At 42.0% G+C, this 18926-nt stretch overlaps 1 protein-coding gene and 1 long non-coding RNA gene across 2 annotated transcripts in view; one reads left to right on the top strand and one right to left on the bottom strand.

Moving 5' to 3' along the window:
• The window catches only part of LOC130296948 (uncharacterized), a 68310-nt gene that overhangs the window by 16297 nt on the left and 33087 nt on the right, over nt 1-18926 (top strand). The gene's annotated exons all lie outside the window — the stretch shown is intronic.
• Nucleotides 6172-18746, bottom strand: LOC130296947 (keratin, type I cytoskeletal 17-like). Its single transcript, XM_056549018.1, has 8 exons — nt 18241-18746; nt 15977-16059; nt 14327-14483; nt 13438-13596; nt 11996-12121; nt 11667-11881; nt 10884-10918; nt 6172-6391 (listed from the first exon to the last, which is right to left on the bottom strand). Exons 1-8 carry the CDS (start codon nt 18571-18573, stop codon nt 6294-6296), a joined length of 1206 nt encoding a protein of 401 aa, XP_056404993.1. The 5' UTR covers nt 18574-18746; the 3' UTR covers nt 6172-6293.

The following is an 18926-nucleotide window of genomic DNA, read 5'->3' as shown; positions in this document are numbered from 1 at the left end:
TGGGTGATGTCTTTCCTTGATTGGAGGACTATCACCTGTTAGGATCCGATGTTGGATCATCGTGGTCCGGCCAAAATTGGTGGGGTGCTTGCTTAAGGCCTCCTTAAGGCCTTGTTTGGCCACTTGAATGACTCCGCCAACTTGATTACTTGGGGTGTTCTCATCCCCTATCTGCAACTGAGTCCAACATGAGTGGGGAGTTACCAGCTCCGTGGGTAGTCTGAGCGGTCCGCTGTCGAGCTACTTGTGGCTTAGTCAGTACATCCTTAGGCCCAAGATGATATAGCTGAGCGACAGGGGTATACTTCGGTAGCTTGGTGGTGACATCCGACAAGTTGACTACTCGTACCGGGACCCTTCCATTAGATACTGTAACTAGGCTCCTCGCTGCACGGACCAAAGGATAGTCTTCCAGTTGAATTGGCTCCAGCAAGGCCTGCTAATCTTGGTTCTTCACCCTTGGTCAGGCACGGCACCAGATGATTGTCTCCGTCTGTGGCTGGAGGGTCACAGACCGTATGTCCTGAATCCTCACTCGGCAGATCTCCCCTTGGCGGTTGACGAACTTCTGTTCAGCCTGCAGAGTCTTCAGATGGTGTTGCACAGCTCGCCGGCCTAAGTGTGACATGTGAGGGACCCTACAATCTCCTCAAAACAGTGCCTCATAATGTTAATTCCTAGGATGAACTTTGCTGCCCCTTTATCAACAACATTTGTGATAATGACACCTTGTCCTCGGAGGACATACTCTCCCACTTGTATGGTAGACTCCCAGTACCCATGCCTGGGCACTGGTTTCCCGTTCCCTGCCATCACTGGAAAATCCACATAATCTGGTTCACACGAATACTCAGGTCCCCAATATCTATAAAATACATCTTTAGAAATAGTGGATACCTGGGACCCAGTGTCATTGAGGGCTTCTAACTGTACCCCTTCCACAATAACCTTCACATAAGGGCATGGGGCAATGTACATGGAAAGTCCTGATCTGGTGCAGGGTACCTCTGGACCTAGTGATGATGCTCCTAAGGGGCGGTCCTTGACCTCAGGGGATTCCTGTTAAAAGCCCAACACTGACTTTTCCAATGTCCGGCTGTATTGCAATGATTGCAGAAAGGTCTCTGAGTCCCTGGTGGCCAAACAGGGGGGTAATGAGGTGGATTGGCAGGATGGGGAGCAGGTTTTCTGGGTGGAAGTGTCTCTTGACCCTTGGGCCTTGTCCCATTTATTTTGTGCCCTGTCTATAAATCTGTCCATAAGCACCTTGTTACCCTGCTCGGGTGTGATGACGTCTAACTTCTGCACAGTTTCTAATGTGTTTTGCAATGCTACAGCATAGGCCCGAAGGGTCTCACCTGGTTTCTGACGTCTCTCGTACAAGCGTAGACGTACCTCAGATGGGGAGTGAGACTCGAACACTTGGTAGAGTCCCTCAAAAATCTGCTTCACTGTGGCCTTGTCGGCAGCTGGCCAGGTGAGGACCTCTTCCAATGCAGATCCCTGTAGCTGTCCCATGAGTAACTGCACCTGCTGGTTAGGGGTAAAAGAATAGAAAACAAAGAGACTCTGTATCTTCTCCTTGAAGTCTCGCAGGGTGAAAGGATCCCCATTATAGGTAGGGAGCACTGGATTCCCCAAGAAGACAGGTGCGGCTACAGGAGCTCCCAAGTTTAAACATTGAGCTGGAGGTGAAGAGGGCAACCTTCTCCTTGCAGCCTGTTGCAGGCCTGTTGTAGCTTTTAGATCAGTGGTCTACAAATAGTGGACCTCCAGATGTTGCCAAACTACAACTCCTAGCGTGACAGCACAATAGGAGATAAGTGTCCGGCACTTCAAAGGCAAATGTTTTCAACTTACAACTTAGACCATGCACGGGTGTGCACAAGGATCCTGTAACTGACCATCTGTGGTGAAACAAAGATACATTGCGGTACTTGCCGCTCTGACTCCGATTTCCAGTGAGTTTAGGAGGCGGGGCCGTGTGTCGGTGTTACTGATGCGCGGCTCCGCCTCCAAAACTCACTACACACATAGGGCTGCCGTCGGAAAGCCCTGTGTGTATAGTGAGTGAGGAATACGCAGCATATTTCCCACTGCTGCCGTAAATTTTGCGCAGCATGAAATATGCTGCGTATACGCCAGGTGGGAACGCACCCTTAAAAGAAGTCTTAATTGGACCGGTGAGTGCTGCATTGTATCTTTGTTTCATCTATACCATTACAACTCCCAGCATGACTGGAAAGCCATTGGATTACACCAGGACCACATTTTACCACTACAGTGACTAGATAATTCAGTACCACCATATTGTTACTAAATAAAACACACTATATACAGGTCAATATTCTCTCAATGCAGTGCCCATAAATTGATCCATAGCAGATCTGCACATGCTCTGTAGTCCATATAAGTAATTTTAATACATTACATCCGGTGACTCACAAGTGGCTTCTTCTTGGAGTCGTTCTCTCTCCATTTCTTTCCATGCAGCCCAGACATATCATAGAGATTTCTCCCATCCACAACTAATTTCTGCAGAATCTGCTTTTGCCCAATCTATAGTGTCCCGATTGGTAAAAAATGCCCTTCTTGGTGCCCCAAATAGTAATATATAGTAGGGAGGGTTAGTGGATTGGGAGTGTGTTGGTATGTCCCTCCTTTAGATACGTTCTAACACCCGGTAGTTAGGGTTCCCTAGTAGGAAGGGAGAGCCTCCCAGTAAGAGTGTAGGTCACGGAGTAAGTAGGTCCACACAGTAAGGGTATGTTCACACGGCAGAATGTCTGTGCAGAATTCCACAGGAATATTCAGCATGCACATTCTGCTGCAGCACTGTCCCACTGATTTCTATGGGATTCCGCAGCACTGTGCACATGGCGGAAGTTCACGTTCATGTTTATTCTTTTCTGCTCAAAAATGCATTTCTGCCTATGAGACGGCACATTTCCAAGTGGTCCTAGCACCCGCCGGAATATTCAAATGTGTGGAAATTAAGTAGGCAGGTCCTGATGGGTAGGTTATTTCAATAGATAGACAGGTTCCTCTATTAGATAGGTAATTATCGCACTAGGTAGCTTCCCCCCGTTAGGTAGGTAGGTTCCCCAATAGGTAAGACGGTCCACCCAGTAAGTATGTAAGCCCCCCCAACTGATAATTAGGTTCCCCTAGTAGGTAGACAGGTTCCTTTATTATGTAGGTATTTTTCCCCATTAAGTAGGTTCCCGTAGTAGATAGGAATGTTTTCCCCATTAGGGATGACCCCCCAGTAATCAGATAGGTGTCCCCTATAGATAGGTGCCTAAAGTAGGTATGTTGTGTCCCTCATTAGGTAGGTCCCTCCAGTAAGTAGGTTGATGCCCCCATTAAGTAGGTAGTTTCTTCCATTAGGTAGGTATGTTGCCCAGTAGGTAGGTACAGTAGGTTTCCCCTTAGGTAGGTGCCCACAATAAGCAGACACGTCCTCCTAGCAGGTAAAGTAAATATGAATTAAAAAACCACATTAGTTTTCTCCCCAGTCTTGAGACACTTCCCTGGTTCCCCATCATTCCTCTATACAACCTACTATGATCTCCAAGTCCTATGTGTTACTATATTTCAGGATGCAGTATGCTGTAATTTGCTGTGGATTTGTTTGGATTTGCTGTAACTTGCTGTGGATTTGTTTGGATTTGCTGTAACTTGCTGTGGATTTGTTTGGATTTGCTGTAAGTTGCTGTGGATTTGTTTGGATTTGCTGTAACTTGCTGTGGATTTGTTTGGATCTTCTGTAAGTTGCTGTGGATTTGTTTGGATTTGCTGTAACTTGCTGTGGATTTGTTTGGATCTGCTGTAAGTTGCTGTGGATTTGTTTGGATCTGCTGTAACTTGCTGTGGATTTGTTTGGATCTGCTGTAAGTTGCTGTGGATTTGTTTGGATCTGCTGTAACTTGCTGGGGATTTGTTTGGATTTGCTGTAACTTGCTGTGAATTTGTTTGGATCTTCTGTAACTTGCTGTGGATTTGATGTAACTTGTGGATTTGTTTGGATTTCCTGTAACTTGCTGTGGATTTGTATGAATTTGCTGTAACTTTCTGTGGATTTGTTTGGATTTGCTGTAACTTGCTGTGGATTTGTTTGGATCTTCTGTAACTTGCTGGGGATTTGTTTGGATTTGCTGTAACTTGCTGTGGATTTGTTTGGATCTACTGTAACTTGCTGTGGATTTGTTTGAATTTGCTGTAACTTGCTGTGGATTTGTTTGGATTTGCTGTAACTTGCTGTGGATTTGTTTGGATCTGCTGTAAGTTGCTGTGAATTTGTTTGGATCTGCTGTAACTTGCTTTGGATTTGTTTGGATCTTCTGTAACTTGCTGTGGATTTGTTTGGATTTGCTGTAACTTGCTGTGGATTTGTTTGGATCTGCTGTAAGTTGCTGTGGATTTGTTTGGATCTGCTGTAACTTGCTGTGGATTTGTTTGGATCTGCTGTAATTTACTGTGGATTTGTTTGGATTTGCTGTAACTTGCTGTGGATTTGTTTGGATTTGCTGTAACTTGCTGTGGATTTGTTTGGATCTTCTGTAACTTGCTGTGGATTTGATGTAACTTGTGGATTTGTTTGGATTTGCTGTAACTTTCTGTGGATTTGTTTGGATTTGCTGTAACTTGCTGTGGATTTGTTTGGATTTGCTGTAACTTGCTGTGGATTTGCTGTAACTTGCTGTGGATTTGTTGGCACTGTTTTGTTTTTCCTCATTTTTATTACTGCAGTTTGTGGTGGGGTCTTAGGAGTTGTTAATAAAATGAGTAAAAAGAGGCCCAGTGGATACACCCCCCACAAACACTATACCCCCAGATTCATCAGTCTGCCTAAAACAAAAGCTGTCTATTTATAGCAACCAATCACAGCTCAGCTTTCATTTTACCAGAGCTTGTTAATATATAAAAGCTGAGCTGTGATTGGTTATTTTGGGCAAACACATTTTTCAATAAATCTGAGCGAAATGGCTTCCACCATCCGGTTAGATGTTGGCGTTCCTTGTAGGATGCTGCTATATGCTCTACATGAAGTTCTTTTCTTTTTGAATTTCCTTTCTGTCTGACCACAGTGCTCTCTGCTGACACCTCTATTCATTTTAGGAATAGTCTGAAGCAGTTTTCTATGGGGATTTGCTCCTACTCTGGACAGTTCCTAAAATGGACAGAGGTTTCAGCAGAGAGCAGACAGAAAAGAAATTCAAAAAGAAAAGCACTTCCTCTGGAACATACAGCAACTGATAAGTTCTGGAAGGAATAATATTTTTAAATAGAAGTAACTTACAAATTTGTTTAACTTTCTGGCACCAATTGATTTCCACCGGATCACCCCTTTAAGTGCTGAATCATTCTGGAGGCACAGGCCTTCTCTTAACAGGGACTTGTCATTACTTTCATACAACCTGAACCACAAGTTGTTGGGTGTTCCCCTGTGGCTTCTCCCCGCCACACTGGCCTTAATTGATAATAGGATATAGGGAAAAATCAACCAAACTGTTAGGGCAGGCAGAAGCTCAAAACCGTCTCACTGAATTATGGTTCAGGCAGCATTAAAGGGATGACAGGTTCCTTTTAATGGAGTTATCCACCATAAGGTGATTTTAGTACATGCCTGCCACGCTATCTTTTTGTGAACCGGGTATTTCCTGTTAGAGCTTGTTCTCCTAAACCACACATCCCATAGCTCTATGTTTGTAAGTGTGAAGTTACATTCCTCCCTCCTACACATTGCAGCACAAATGAGCTGCAGCCATTCAAAAGACCAGTGTTTTCTAACCAGGGTGGCCTACAGCTGTTGCTAAATAATCTCTCTCCCACCCAGCGGTCGCTCCACCCATTGAACCAGGACTGGACTCTTTTGCACAATTGACTAGTGATGTCATGTCTTGACGCACTGCAACCTGGGAAATCCTGAGACCTGAGTCATTTTGTATCCTTTTAAAAATAAATATTTGGGTGAAAATCCCATAAGAATTGTGAGAAAACCATCAAACACAGGTACAGACACTGTATTATGAACTACACTATCTTTACAGCCGCTGTAGCATAGTCAAATAAAACAAATTCTTGGAATACCCCTTTACCTGCCTAAATTTAGCTGGTCTCTCAGTTTGTTGTTCCCCGATAAATATAAACAAAACAAAATAGCCAAAATGAAATGCTCAATAATGTTTATTAACTAGTAAAAGCAAAGAGATACTTTATGCCCAGTTACCAAGCGGGCCGTGTATTATTCAGCACAGGCCATGACAATGGAGATGAAGAAAAGGTTAGTACTACAGCTTCTCTTCAGTTGCTTTCACTTTGTGAGACACAATTTTGCCATTGACCACTTCCTCCACGATGGTTGTCACTTTCCTGGTTTTATTTGGCTCTTGAGAGAAAGAAAAATATGGGTTATGGTTAAGGTTGCCCCCTGGACGGTATTTTGGCCACCTTGCCGGTATTTTTATATTAAAAATACCGGCAATGTAATGGCGGGTATTTATCCAACCAATCCTCCAACTCCTGGAATGTTGCACCATAACCTATACCAGTGTTTTTCCAACCAGAGCGTCTCCAGCTATTGCAAAACTACAACTCCCAGCATGCCCGGACAGCCGTTGGCTGTCCGGGAATGCTGGGAGTTGTAGTTTTGCAACAGCTGGAGGCACCCCTGGTTGGGAAACACTGACCTATACTATATACTACTATATAGTCCAACATGCTGGGAGTTGTAGTCTTCGTTTGGGGCAGCAGCTGAGCAAAAGGCTGTATCAGGGCATGCTGGGAGTTGTAGTTAGTAACTAACTGCAACTCCCGAATAAAAAAAATTTAAAAAAAAGTGATTAAAGGGGTACTCCGGTGGAAAACTTTTTTTTTTTTTTTAAATGAACTGGTTCCAGAAAGTTAAACAGATTTATAAATTACCTCTATTAAAAAATCTTAATCCTTCCAGTACTTATTAGCTGCTGAATACTATAGAGGAAATTCTTTTCTTTTTGGAACACAGAGCTGTCTGCTGACATCACGAGCACAGTGCTCTCTGCTGACCTCTCTGTCCATTTTAGGAACTGTCCAGAGTATCATATGTTTGCTATGGGGATTTTCTCCTACTCTGGACAGTTCCTAAAATGGACAGAGATGTCAGCAGAGAGCACTGTGCTCGTGATGTCAGCAGAGAGCTCTGTGTTCCAAAAAGAAAAGAATTTCCTCTGTAGTATTCAGCAGCTAATATGTACTGGAAGGATTAAGATTTTTTAATAGAAGCAATTTACAAATCTGTTTAACTTTCTGGCACCAGTTGATTTAAAAAAAAAAAAAAGCTTTCCACTGGAGTACCCCTTTAAAAAGTCCCATCAAAACTAAAATGGTACTGTTAAAGGGGTACTCCGGTGAAAAACATTTTTTTTTAAAATCAACTGGTGCCAGAACATTGAACAGATTTGTAAATAACTTCTATTTAATCTTAATCCTTCCAGTACTTATCAGCTGCTGTATGCTACAGAGAAAGTTATTTCCTTTTTCAATTTATTTTCTATCTGACCACAGTGCTCTCTGCTGACACCTCTGTCTGTCTCAAGAGCTGTCAAGAGCAGGAGAGGTTTGCTATGGGGATTTTCTCCTGCTCTGGACAGTTCCTGAGACAGACAGAGGTGTCAGCAGAGAGCACTGTGGTCAGACAGAAAAGAAATTGAAAAAGAAAAGAACTTCCTTTGCAGCATACAGCAGCTGATAAGTACTGGAAGGATTAAGATTTTTTAATAGAAGTAATTTACAAATCTGTTTAATGTTCTGGCATCAGTTGGTTTAAAAAAACGGGGGGAACGGGCTAGCAAAAAAAAATAAATAGGATGGTGGGAGCTACCCTTTAAATATTCGTGAAATCGCAAAGTGCTGATATTTGCATAAATATTCACATAAATATTAGCATAAATATTTGCATAAATATTCACATAAATTTGCATAAGAAATGAATATTCGTCATTACGAATATATATAACTATACTTTAAATATTCGTGAAATCGCGAAGTGCTGATATTCGCAGAAATATTCGCATAAATATTTGCATAAATATTCGCATGAAAAAATGTATATTCATAATGACGAATATATATATCACTATATTCTAAATATTCGGGAAATTGCGAAGTGACGATATTTGCGGTAAAAATTAGCATTTTGAATATTCGCGCTCAACGCTAATGGTGATATCCCGGTGTCTGAGGGGATATCAGGGCATTATAAATAGCATATAGTTCATGGGGGTCTTGTGTTTAGTATTATGGCACTGGAGGTCGTATGGAGGTACAAGATAGTACTATGGCACTGTAAAATATTGTGCACAATCCACCATTTGTATTTTGATCTATTTGCTTCTCAGCATAATTTTAAAAACTAACAGGTTGTTATTATACATTTTGATCAAAAAGTACAAGTCCACTCGCCACGTCAAGGCCACCTCGTCAGAGTGGGTCCCTAACCTGACATTGGCGTAGCGCCGGGTGGCGACCATTGACCCCGATACACCACGCCCACAGGGGAACAACCCATTGACGCTATGCCAGTGTTAGGTTAGGGACCCACTTTGACTAGGTGGCCTTGACGTGGTGAGTGGGCTTGTACTTTTTGAGATATATATACATATATACATATATATATATATATATATATATATATATATATATATATATATATATATATATATATATATATATATATATATATATATATATATATATATATACACACACACACACACACACACACACACACACACACACACACACACACACACTATGGACCTGTAGACGAAGAAGTATAATATTGCAATAGTCCATCAAGTTCCAATGGCCGAAATGGCCAAAGTTTTTCAACCAACAATGGTCTTTCCTTGACAACACTTAAAGGGGTACTCCGGTGGAAAATATATATTTTTTTAAATCAACTGGTGCCAGAAAGTTAAACAGATTTGTAAATTACTTCTATTAAAAAATCTTTACCCTTCCAGTACTTTTTAGCAGCTGTATGGTATGCTACAGAGGAAATTCTTTTCTTTTTGAATTTTTTTTTTTGTCTTGTCCACAGTGCTCTCTAGTGACACCTCTGTCCGTATCAGGAACTGTCCAGAGCAGGAGAAAATCCCCATAGCAAACCTATGCTGCTCTGGACAGTTCCTGACACGGACAGAGGTGTCAGCAGAGAGCACTGTGGACAAGACAAAAAAAAAAAAGAAATTCATAAAGAGAAGAATTTCCTCTGTAGTATACAGCTGCTAAAAAGTACTGGAAGGGTAAAGATTTTTTAATAGAAGTCATTTACAAATCTGTTTAACTTTCTGCCACCAGTTGATTTAAAATTTTTTTTCCCCAGCGGAGTACCCCTTTAACATACAATACCTTAGACACTGCTGATCTGAAGATACTATACATTGTGTTCTTCCTTATTGTTACTAAGACTGCATGGATGCAATGACGCTGTAGGTACTAGGTAGTACCGTATTTTTCGCCCTATAGGACGCACCGGCGTATAAGACGCACCCAATTTATAGGTGCAAAATCTAAAAAATAAAGATTTTGAACCCAATAGTGGTCTTCAACCTGCGGACCTCCAGATGTTGCAAAACTACAACTCCCAGCATGCCCGGACAGCCGTTGGCTGTCCGGGCATGCTGGGAGTTGTAGTTTAGCAACATCTGGAGGTCCGCAGATTGAAGACCACTGCATAGGAGGTAATACTCACGTGTCCCCGCCGCACCGGACACGTCACCGCTGCCCTGGATGTCGTCCTCCATCGCTGTCGCCGTTTCCCCGTCCCTCCGGGAACGTCTCTGCTGCCGGCCGGGTATCCTCGCTCTCCGTCGCCGCCATCACGTCGTTACGCACGCCGACGCACGTATGCGACGACGTGATGACGAGGAAGGAGAGCGCCGGCCATACAGGGGATCCCTGAACGGAGAAGACACCGAGGAGGCAGGTAAGGTCCCCCCCGGTGTCCTGTAAGCACTAACCCGGCTATTCAGTCGGGCTGTTCGGGACCGCCGCGGTGAAATCATGGCGCTCCCGAACAGCCCGACTGAACAGCCGGGTTAGTGTCACTTTCCCTTCAGACGCGGCGGTCAGCTTTGATCGCCGCGTCTGAAGGGTTAATACAGGGCATCACCGCGATCGGTGATGTCCTGTATTAGCCGCGGGTCCCGGCCGTCGATGGCCGCAGGGACCGCCGCGATAGGGGTGTATTCGCCGTATAAGACGCACCGACTTTTTCCCCCCAGTTTTGGGGAAGAAAAAGTGCGTCTTATACGGCGAAAAATACGGTATGTAGTGCCATGATATCATAGACTACAGGTGGTATTATGTGGGTAGTTTTATACTGTGGGTACTAGGAAGAATATAACAACTATGAGGGACATTTATCAATCTTTGCTTATGTATTCCTTTTTTTTTTGTAATTTTTTCTTAACTTTTTTTTTTTGCTTACGTGTGACTTATTTCTCAACTGGTTTCAGCCCGTTGATAATTTTCTTTCACGTAAGCAATTTTTCCTTTTTTACTTTGGTAGTAGCTTTTTCTGCTCCATGTTTGGGCTGGAATAAATTTTGTCAATTTTTAACCTTGTTGCGAATACCAGACTACCCGTAGTCCATTTTAAAATTATTACTACGTAGTTAAGTTTTGGAAAACTTGCTTTTCTCGCTTTCCAGTCAAAATGTCGCACGAAAAATCGCGTAGTCGCAGGTGCGACATTTGTGCAACATTTTTAATAAAAAAAAATGTAACTAAATGGCTTTATAAATGTCTGTCTATGATCCTAAATAATTCTAGTAATTCTTAAACATTGTATTCTTACATTTCTCTATTTGGAATAAATTAAAATCCTGGCATACCTTTACAAGGGATTATCACTTCTTTGTAGTGCAATCTGTAATAGAGAATGGATTATGATTTAATATACCGGTGTTTTATGTATTTTATATTGTAGTTGTTTTAAAGGGGTATTCCAGGCAAAAAACATGATCGTGGGGGCCCTGCTGCTGAGACCCCCGCGATCTCCCTGTAGCACCCACTTTCTATGCGGGTTCTGAATCTCCAGTTTCGGAAACCTCCTGGTTTCCGGGACTGGGGACGTGATGTCACGCCACGCCCCCTCCATTCATGTCTATGGGAGGGGGCGTGACACCGTCATGCCCCCTCCCATAGACATGAATGGAGGGGGCGTGGCGGAAAAAAAGTTTTCCACCCAAGTACCACTTTATAGAAGATATGGCACCGCTAGAGCTGTCTTACAGTCGCTAAAACAACTATACCCATTCAGAACACGTGCACTTAAAGGGGTACTCAGTGTTTGGAACAAATAGTTCCGAATGCTGGAGCCGGGAGCTCGTAATGTCATAGCCCCGCCCCCTCATGCCATCACGCCCCGCCCCCTCAAAGCAAATCTATGGGAGGGGGCGTGATGTGAGGTCACGCCACGCCCCCTCCATTCATGTCTATGGGAGGGGGCGTGGTGGCCTTTGGATAGGGGATAAAATGTTTTTGCCTGGAATACCCCTTTAATAAAGTAAATGTCTAGTTGTGTCACTGCTTTACCCTATATAGATAGGGCTGTATTTACAGATCGTGTTGCCCTCATATGCCTAGTGGTAAATACAACCCGTTATCATACTTACGATTCTCCCTCAAGTAGTCGGCGATAAGTCTCAATCTCCTTTTCCAGTCGGGTCTTGATGTCTAGAAGAAGTTTATATTCGGCATTCTGTCTTTCCAAATCACTACGGACCTGACCCAACTGTTCTTCAATATTTACTACATATTCTTGCACTTGCGTGAGCTGAGTGTTGTAGCAGCGCTCCGTCTCTGCCAGTGAGCACTCCAGGGATTTTTTCTGTCGTAAATCGAAAAATATTCCATTTGTAAATTCATAGCCCAACATGGAATACATTCTATAACCAGTATATTAAATAATATTCAAGACTAATTCCAAAGCAACTTGTATTACCATGGCCAGTTGGGCCTGAAGCTCAATTTCCAGTTCTTGGAGAGTACGTCTTAGCTCATTCAGTTGGGTCTGGTGGCTCTTGACCATCTCGCTGCTGTGTGAGATCTCCTTGTTGAGTTCAGCACTCTAAATAAAAAATAAAATAAATAAAGCTAAATCAATATTGATATGTCATCGTTTTGATAGCTTTAGCAGTTTCAATGTAATTTGTAGAGTTTTCTTTTCATGGTCCTTGTTTTCGATCATACCACCTTGGATGGTAACAACTATCCCATGGTTAGAGAAACCTTTTCCCAGTCTTTTCCATCTAAAGTTTGACCAGAAGAACATCAAAGACCATTTCTTCCAACTCCACCATTAACATTGTTTGTTTTAGGGAAGAGAGGAATAAGCTGCTACCAGACCTATTGGCCAATGCTTTATCTTTTTCTTGAAAATTATTATTCTGATCTTTCTTTTGTCCAACGTCGGCCATTGCGGGAGGATAGATAGATAGGCCCCATAAAAATGTGATTTTCGGCCATTTAAAGGATTTGGCCAACTTCTGTCTTATTGTCTAACTTTTAGCCAATATGGGAAGTGTGAGAATTTCTGGTATCTCTAGAGGTGATCAAGAAGGGGAAATCACCAGGAACCCTTGAGTGTTAGAGCCGTAAAGGTGGGATTGCTAAGGTAAGTATGACATTTTTTAAGCCAGTTTGCTACTTTTTTTAAAATAATTATATACATATATATATATATATATATATATATATATATATATATATATATATATATATATATATATATATATAATTTTTTTTTTTTTTTTTTTTTTTTTTTTTTCTTTATTTATATATATATTTTTTTTTATTATTATTATTATTTTTTTTTTTCTGGCTGGACAACCCTTCTCACCACCACTAGTTGATGGAAGGGCTCAACATCTTACATGGAGAAATTGTGAGGTTCCCCTACATTTTGCACTTTTCCCTACGTTTTGCTTTTTTTTACAACTGTTCTGATCTGTCGGGTTTTCCTCAGCTCAAATCCAGCACATTTTCTGTGGAAACCATAGTAAATATGTTGGGATTTTTCAAAACTCCAGGGGTCATGCCCCTTTTGTCGGGACCATGACCACGTTATCCAGTGGTCTCGCCCCTTTTCGGGTTTCTCTTGTAAAATGGAAGGGTCTTGGGTTTTTTGGGTCGTAAATTGTGTCGCAAGGGATGTGCGACACAATTTGGGCACAAAACCTGACAAAAAAGAGTCGGGATCACGTTCGTAAATAAACCCCGTTGTGTTCACGGCCTACGATTAAAGTATTGGCATTGAAAACATCAAGAAGCCAACAGTTGGATCATTATGTCAGACATATTGATTGGATAAGACCACTGTCTAAATGGTTGAATTATCATTACAGTTCTACAGTTTTCCTGTATTATGTAACCATGAGTACTCACCTTTTCATTAAACCACTCTGCAGCCTTCTGCCTGTTCTGCTCAGCAATTTCTTCATACTGAACCCTCATGTCATTCAGAAGCTTGCTTAGGTCCACTCCGGGTGCAGCATTCAACTCCACATTAATGTCGGCTTTTTCTCCCTTCAAGGCATTCATTTCCTTTGAAGTATTCAACAAAGTAACATGTTAAAGGGGTACTCCACTGGAAAACATTTTTTTTTTTTTTTTAAATCAACTGGTACCAAAAATTTTAACAGATTTGTAAATGACTTCTATTAAAAAATCTTAATCCTTCCAGTACTTATCAGCTGCTGAATGATCTACAGGAAGTTCTTTTCTTTTTGAATTTTCTTTCTGCCTGACCACAGTGCTCTCTGCTGACACCTCTGTCCATGTCAGGAACTGTCCAGAGTGGAAGCAAATCCCCATAGAAAGCTATCCTGCTCTGGACAGTTCCTAAAATGGACAGAGGTGTCAGCAGAGAGCACTGTGGTCAGGCAGAAAGGAAACTCAAAAAGAAAAGAACTTCCTGTGGATCCTAACAGTAGCTGATAAGTACTGGAAGGATTAAGATTTTTTAATAGAAGTAATTTACAAATCTGTTTAACTTTCTGGCACCAGTTGATTTAAAAAAATAAAAATGTTTTCCAGCGGAGTACCCCTTTAAGGTAACATACCTAAGAGCTTCAGGTCAGACTGTGGGTAAATTTTGCTATTAATATATGTTACAATGTTAATATATAGTACGATGCTAATATATAGTATAATGCTTATTATCTTCATTATGTCTTGGAAGACATGTAAAGAATATATATAGTTTCTTGTTGCATAATGATCTCCATATGGTTAAGAATATGTGTAAGAGAGAGGAGCAAAAACGACTCAATACCGCTTCATGGTTCCTCTTCAGACATTCCATCTCATCTTTCAAGCTTTCCAGCTGTGGTTCAAGAGCGGACCTTCCAAAAGTGAGGTCATCCAACACTCTACGCAGGCTACAGATGTCTGATTCAACACTCTGGTACAGGCAAAGTTCATTCTCATACCTGAAATTATACAATACATTAAATACAGTGATCCCTCAACATACGATGGTGATCTGTTCCAAATGAACCATCGTTAGTTGAAACCATCGTATGTTGAGGGATCGGTACAATAATAATATAAAGAAAGATATACTCACGTGTCCCCACCGATCCGGACCGTCACCGCTGCCCAGGATCGTCGCTCACCATCGCCGTCATCACGCCGCTGCGCACGCCGCTCCTGTTGGATGATGGGACGGCGTGCGCGACGACGTGATGATGACGAAGGAGAGCGACAGCCATGCAGGGGATCCTGAAGAGGACGGTCCGGAGCGTCGGGGACATGTGAGTGATACTCACCGCAGCACACAGGGCACCTTAAACGGCTATCCGGCGGCAGCTGAAGCAGTCTGTGCTGCCGGATAGCTGTTTATGCGATGGCCCCGACATACGAAACATCGTATGTTGATGCTGAGGGGCCATCGTATGTTGAAATTATTGTGTGTCGGGGCCATCGTATGCCGGGGGGGGGGGGGGGCACTTTATGGCTATGGCTGATATTTACACCATGGGATAAATATATCAGGGGACAGTACAGAGATCTCTCCCATGACCTATTTATACCCAGGACTGTATCTATAACAAGGGGGCATCCTCTACGTCTAGAGGAAAGAAGGTTTCTACACCAGAACAGACAGGGGTTCTTTACTGTAAGAGCAGTGAGACTGGGGAATTCTCTCCCGGAGGAGGTGGTCATGGTGAACTCTGTAAAAGAGTTCAAAAGGGGTCTGGAGACATTTCTGGAGAGCAATTACAGGTTATGGATACTAGATTTAGAGGGACAGAATGTTGATCCAGGGATTTATTCTGATATTTGGATACATAATATGGTTACAAATACATAGAAAGACAGTTCATAAGGTTGAAAAGTGACCAGAGTCCATCAAGTTCAATCTATATTCCTATTGAGTCTCTGCTGTGTTGATCCAGAGGAAGAAAAGAAAAAAACCTCTCTAGGGCTAACGCCTTGTTCTGCAAATATAGTGGGTAAACCCCTCAAATCATCTCTCCGAACACTCTTTGGTGTTCCCAAAATGTAGTATTTGAGGACATTTTTTTTTTACAATCTTCATAGCACCATGTATTATTGCCTTGCCTGGCCAATGGGCATTACGAAAGACTCGCAAAACACAATAGCAGGTCAACATGCTCTAGGTTCTGATCAGATTGTCTGGTTGTATATTTTGCCCATATGGGGAGATTTATCAGAACCTGTTTAAAGGAAAAGCTGACAAGTTGTTTATAGCAACCAATCAGATCGCTTCTTTCATTTCTCATAGGCCTTTTTAAAAATGAAAGAAGCCATCTGATTGGTTGCTATGGGCAACTGGTCAGCTTTTTCTCTGCCCAGGCTTTGATAAATCTCCCCCAATAGTCTTTTTCTCTTTAGGTGACAGAATTCTTCATTAAATGTTAGTTTTTTAATTAAATATATAAGTTTTTTTTTTACTTACTTAATTCTAAAGTCTTCTGCTGCCAACTTGGCATTGTCAATTTGCAGAAATAGTTGAGCATTTGCGGAGTTCTCAGCCAGGATCTAGAATAGAAAGAGAACTACTTTTAGTGAATTGACATCCAATATACTGTCTTACACATAACATCTGAAATATAAAAGCAACAAAAAGGCGCTCCCTGTGGAGAATCACACGTGCTGGATGTTAATTATACAGAGGGGGGCACAATGGCCGCTTACCCCCTCAGGTGGTGTACCGGCATACACAACAATGGACAGCATGTAATGAATGACAAAATATTCATGGACCCATCTGCAGCCTTCCCTTGAAGATTAAGGAGACCATGGAACTTCGAATATGGCCCCTGCCGCTCATCACTAATCCACATGTCTAACATGTTATGTGTAAGGAGACCATGGAACTTCGGAGAGACCGGGAATTTTCGTGGTGCTGATCAGGGAGAAGTCAATCGCGGTGCGTACATCAAGATAAAATTCCTTTAATGGTTAAGGTGCAACACGTTTCACTGCACAGGCGCAGCTTCCTCAGGCATCACGCCCCCTCCCATAGACTTGCATTGAGGGGGTGGGTCATGACATCATGAGGGGGCGGGGCTATGACATCACAAGCTTCCTGCTCCAATGTTCGGAACTGTTTGTTCCAAACGCTGAGCAGCGGAGTACCCCTTTAAGTGCATGTGTTCTGAATGGGTATAGTAGTTTTAGCGACTGTGAGACAGCGGTGCCATATCTTCTTTAAAGCGGTACTCCAGTGGAAAACTTTTTTTTTTTTTTTAAATCTACTGGTGCCAGAAAGTTAAACAGATTTGTTCTATTAAAAAAATCTTAATCCTTCTAGTACTTATTAGCTGCTGAATACTACAGAGGAAATGATTTTCTTTTTGGAACACAGAGCTCTCTGCTGACATCACGAGCACAGTGCTCTCTGCTGACATCTCTGTCCATTTTAAAAACTGTCCAGAGTAGGAGAAAATCCCCATAGCAAACATATGCTGCTCTGGACAGTTCCTAAAATGGACAGAGATGTCAGCAGAGAGCACTGTGCTCATGATGTCAGCAGAGAGCTTTGTGTTCCAAAAAGAAAAGAATTTCCTCTGAAGTATTCAGCAGCTAATAAGTACAGGAAGGATTAAGATTTTTTTTAATAGAAGTAATTTGCTAATCTGTTTAACTTTCTGGCACCAGTTGATTTAAAAAAATAATAATTTCCACCGGAGTACCCCTTCAAGAACAAAACCATTCGGCATGTTAAAATTCAGTTGTCCACTCCTCTACCTGACATTCAGTATTGGGGCCTTCATGCACATTACATGTTTGGTGGTTTTGACTAACATTAATCTAGTGTGGTGTATATGGTCAGTTTAACCTATCATAACTAGACAAGGGGTTCTCCACCATAAGGTGATTTTAGTAGGTACCTGGCAGACAGTAATGGACATGTTTAGGAAGGATCTGCGCTTGTTTTGGGGCTAAATGGCTATGTTGTGAGATTACCATAACTCTGTGGCTAGCTTTTTGTGAACTGCTATTTCCTGTTTGACTTTTCTTTTTTTTTTACTACAAATCCCACAATTCCATCTTCCTCCCTCTCACACATTAGCCACCCCACCCATTGAAACATAAATGAGCTGCATCCATTCAAAAGACCTGTGGTTTTCAATCAGGGTGCCTACAGCTGTTGCATTAGTTGCAGATTGATCTCTCTCCCACCAAGCGATCCCTCCACCCATTGAAGCAGACAGGCTCCCTGTCATCAGCTGACTAGTGATGTCGGGTCTCGGCTGCATTGTAAGCTGGGAAAAATCTGAGACAACAGTAATTTTTTATGCTAGTAAAAATAAATATTGGAGTGAAAATCACAGAAGAATTGTGCGAAAACCGTCACACACAGGTACAGACACTATATTATGAACTACACTAACTTTACAGCCCCTGTAGCATAGTCAAATAAAAAAAATCCTGGACTACCCCTTTAATGCTATCTGAGTCTCTTACACATCCAAATTGGTAGTGACATCTGTATTGGTAGAGACTCTAAAAGGAAGGCCCAGAATCTGTTTCGTGTGCTGTTTACTGGTACTATATGACTGATGCAACTTTTTACAAACCCCTTTTTTTTTGTCCAGAGAAGAACCATCATGGTAGATGAAGCCACTGAGCACCATAAGGCCAACCTGGTTAGATGTTGTGGAAGGTGTGATAGTATTGGGACTAAAATACAATAAAATACCATTGATCACCCACCTTGCATCTGAGCTCCTCAATGATACGGAAGTAAGGGCTGTAGTCCTCTACTTTTGGCTGGTGTTTAATGTACCACTCTTTGATTTGTGCTTCAAGACCAGCATTGGCATCTTCCAGGGCTTTGACTTTGTCCAGATAGGAAGCCAGTCGGATATTGAGGTTTTGCATGGTCTCCTTCTCTCCTCCATGCAGAAGTCCATCATTTGAACTATGACCTCCAACCGAAAAGTGCTCAGATCCCAAAGTGAAGTCTGCGGCCAAGCTGTTGACCCTGTGACTAGTGACGCTGCTGCTAGAAGATCTTACGGATCCACTTTTCCAGTGACAAGACATGGTGCGATATGTTGCGTGCAACCTCTTCAGTGAACGATCTTCTAGTGGAGAGTTATCGGTGGATCATACAACTCTACTCAACTTGGTGATATTTATACAGAATAGCCAAGATGGGTGTAAAGTCATCTCAATTTTATATTTTACTATAAAACATTGTGCAAATCCTGGTTGGATTATAACAAATTACACATTAAATACATATTATCTGTTTTTTATAGTTTTGAAAATCCTTATCAGTTTTATTGCTACAGGGGAGATTCTGGGCGCTGACAGGCAGCAGACAATGACTAAGGTAAATAATAATTATAATGTATGGTTTTATATGGCAGCTTTCGAAGGATGTATGTAACTAA

Source organism: Hyla sarda, chromosome 12 (genome assembly GCF_029499605.1).
Source record: "Hyla sarda isolate aHylSar1 chromosome 12, aHylSar1.hap1, whole genome shotgun sequence".
Taxonomy (NCBI): domain Eukaryota; kingdom Metazoa; phylum Chordata; class Amphibia; order Anura; family Hylidae; genus Hyla; species Hyla sarda.
Note: the sequence above shows the minus strand (reverse complement) of the source record. Positions and strands in the feature narration are given on the sequence as shown.

Bases quoted from the DNA above. Each gene is read 5' to 3' on its own strand.
- LOC130296947 (XM_056549018.1), bottom strand. From the start codon at position 18,573: ATGTCTTGTCACTGGAAAAGTGGATCCGTAAGATCTTCTAGCAGCAGC. The intron at 14,484-15,976 runs GTAAGTAAAAAA...GTATAATTTCAG, and splicing joins GCAGAAGACTTTAGAATTAA to GTATGAGAATGAACTTTGCC. The intron at 6,392-10,883 runs GTATGCCAGGAT...CTTTCTCTCAAG, and splicing joins AGTGATAATCCCTTGTAAAG to AGCCAAATAAAACCAGGAAA.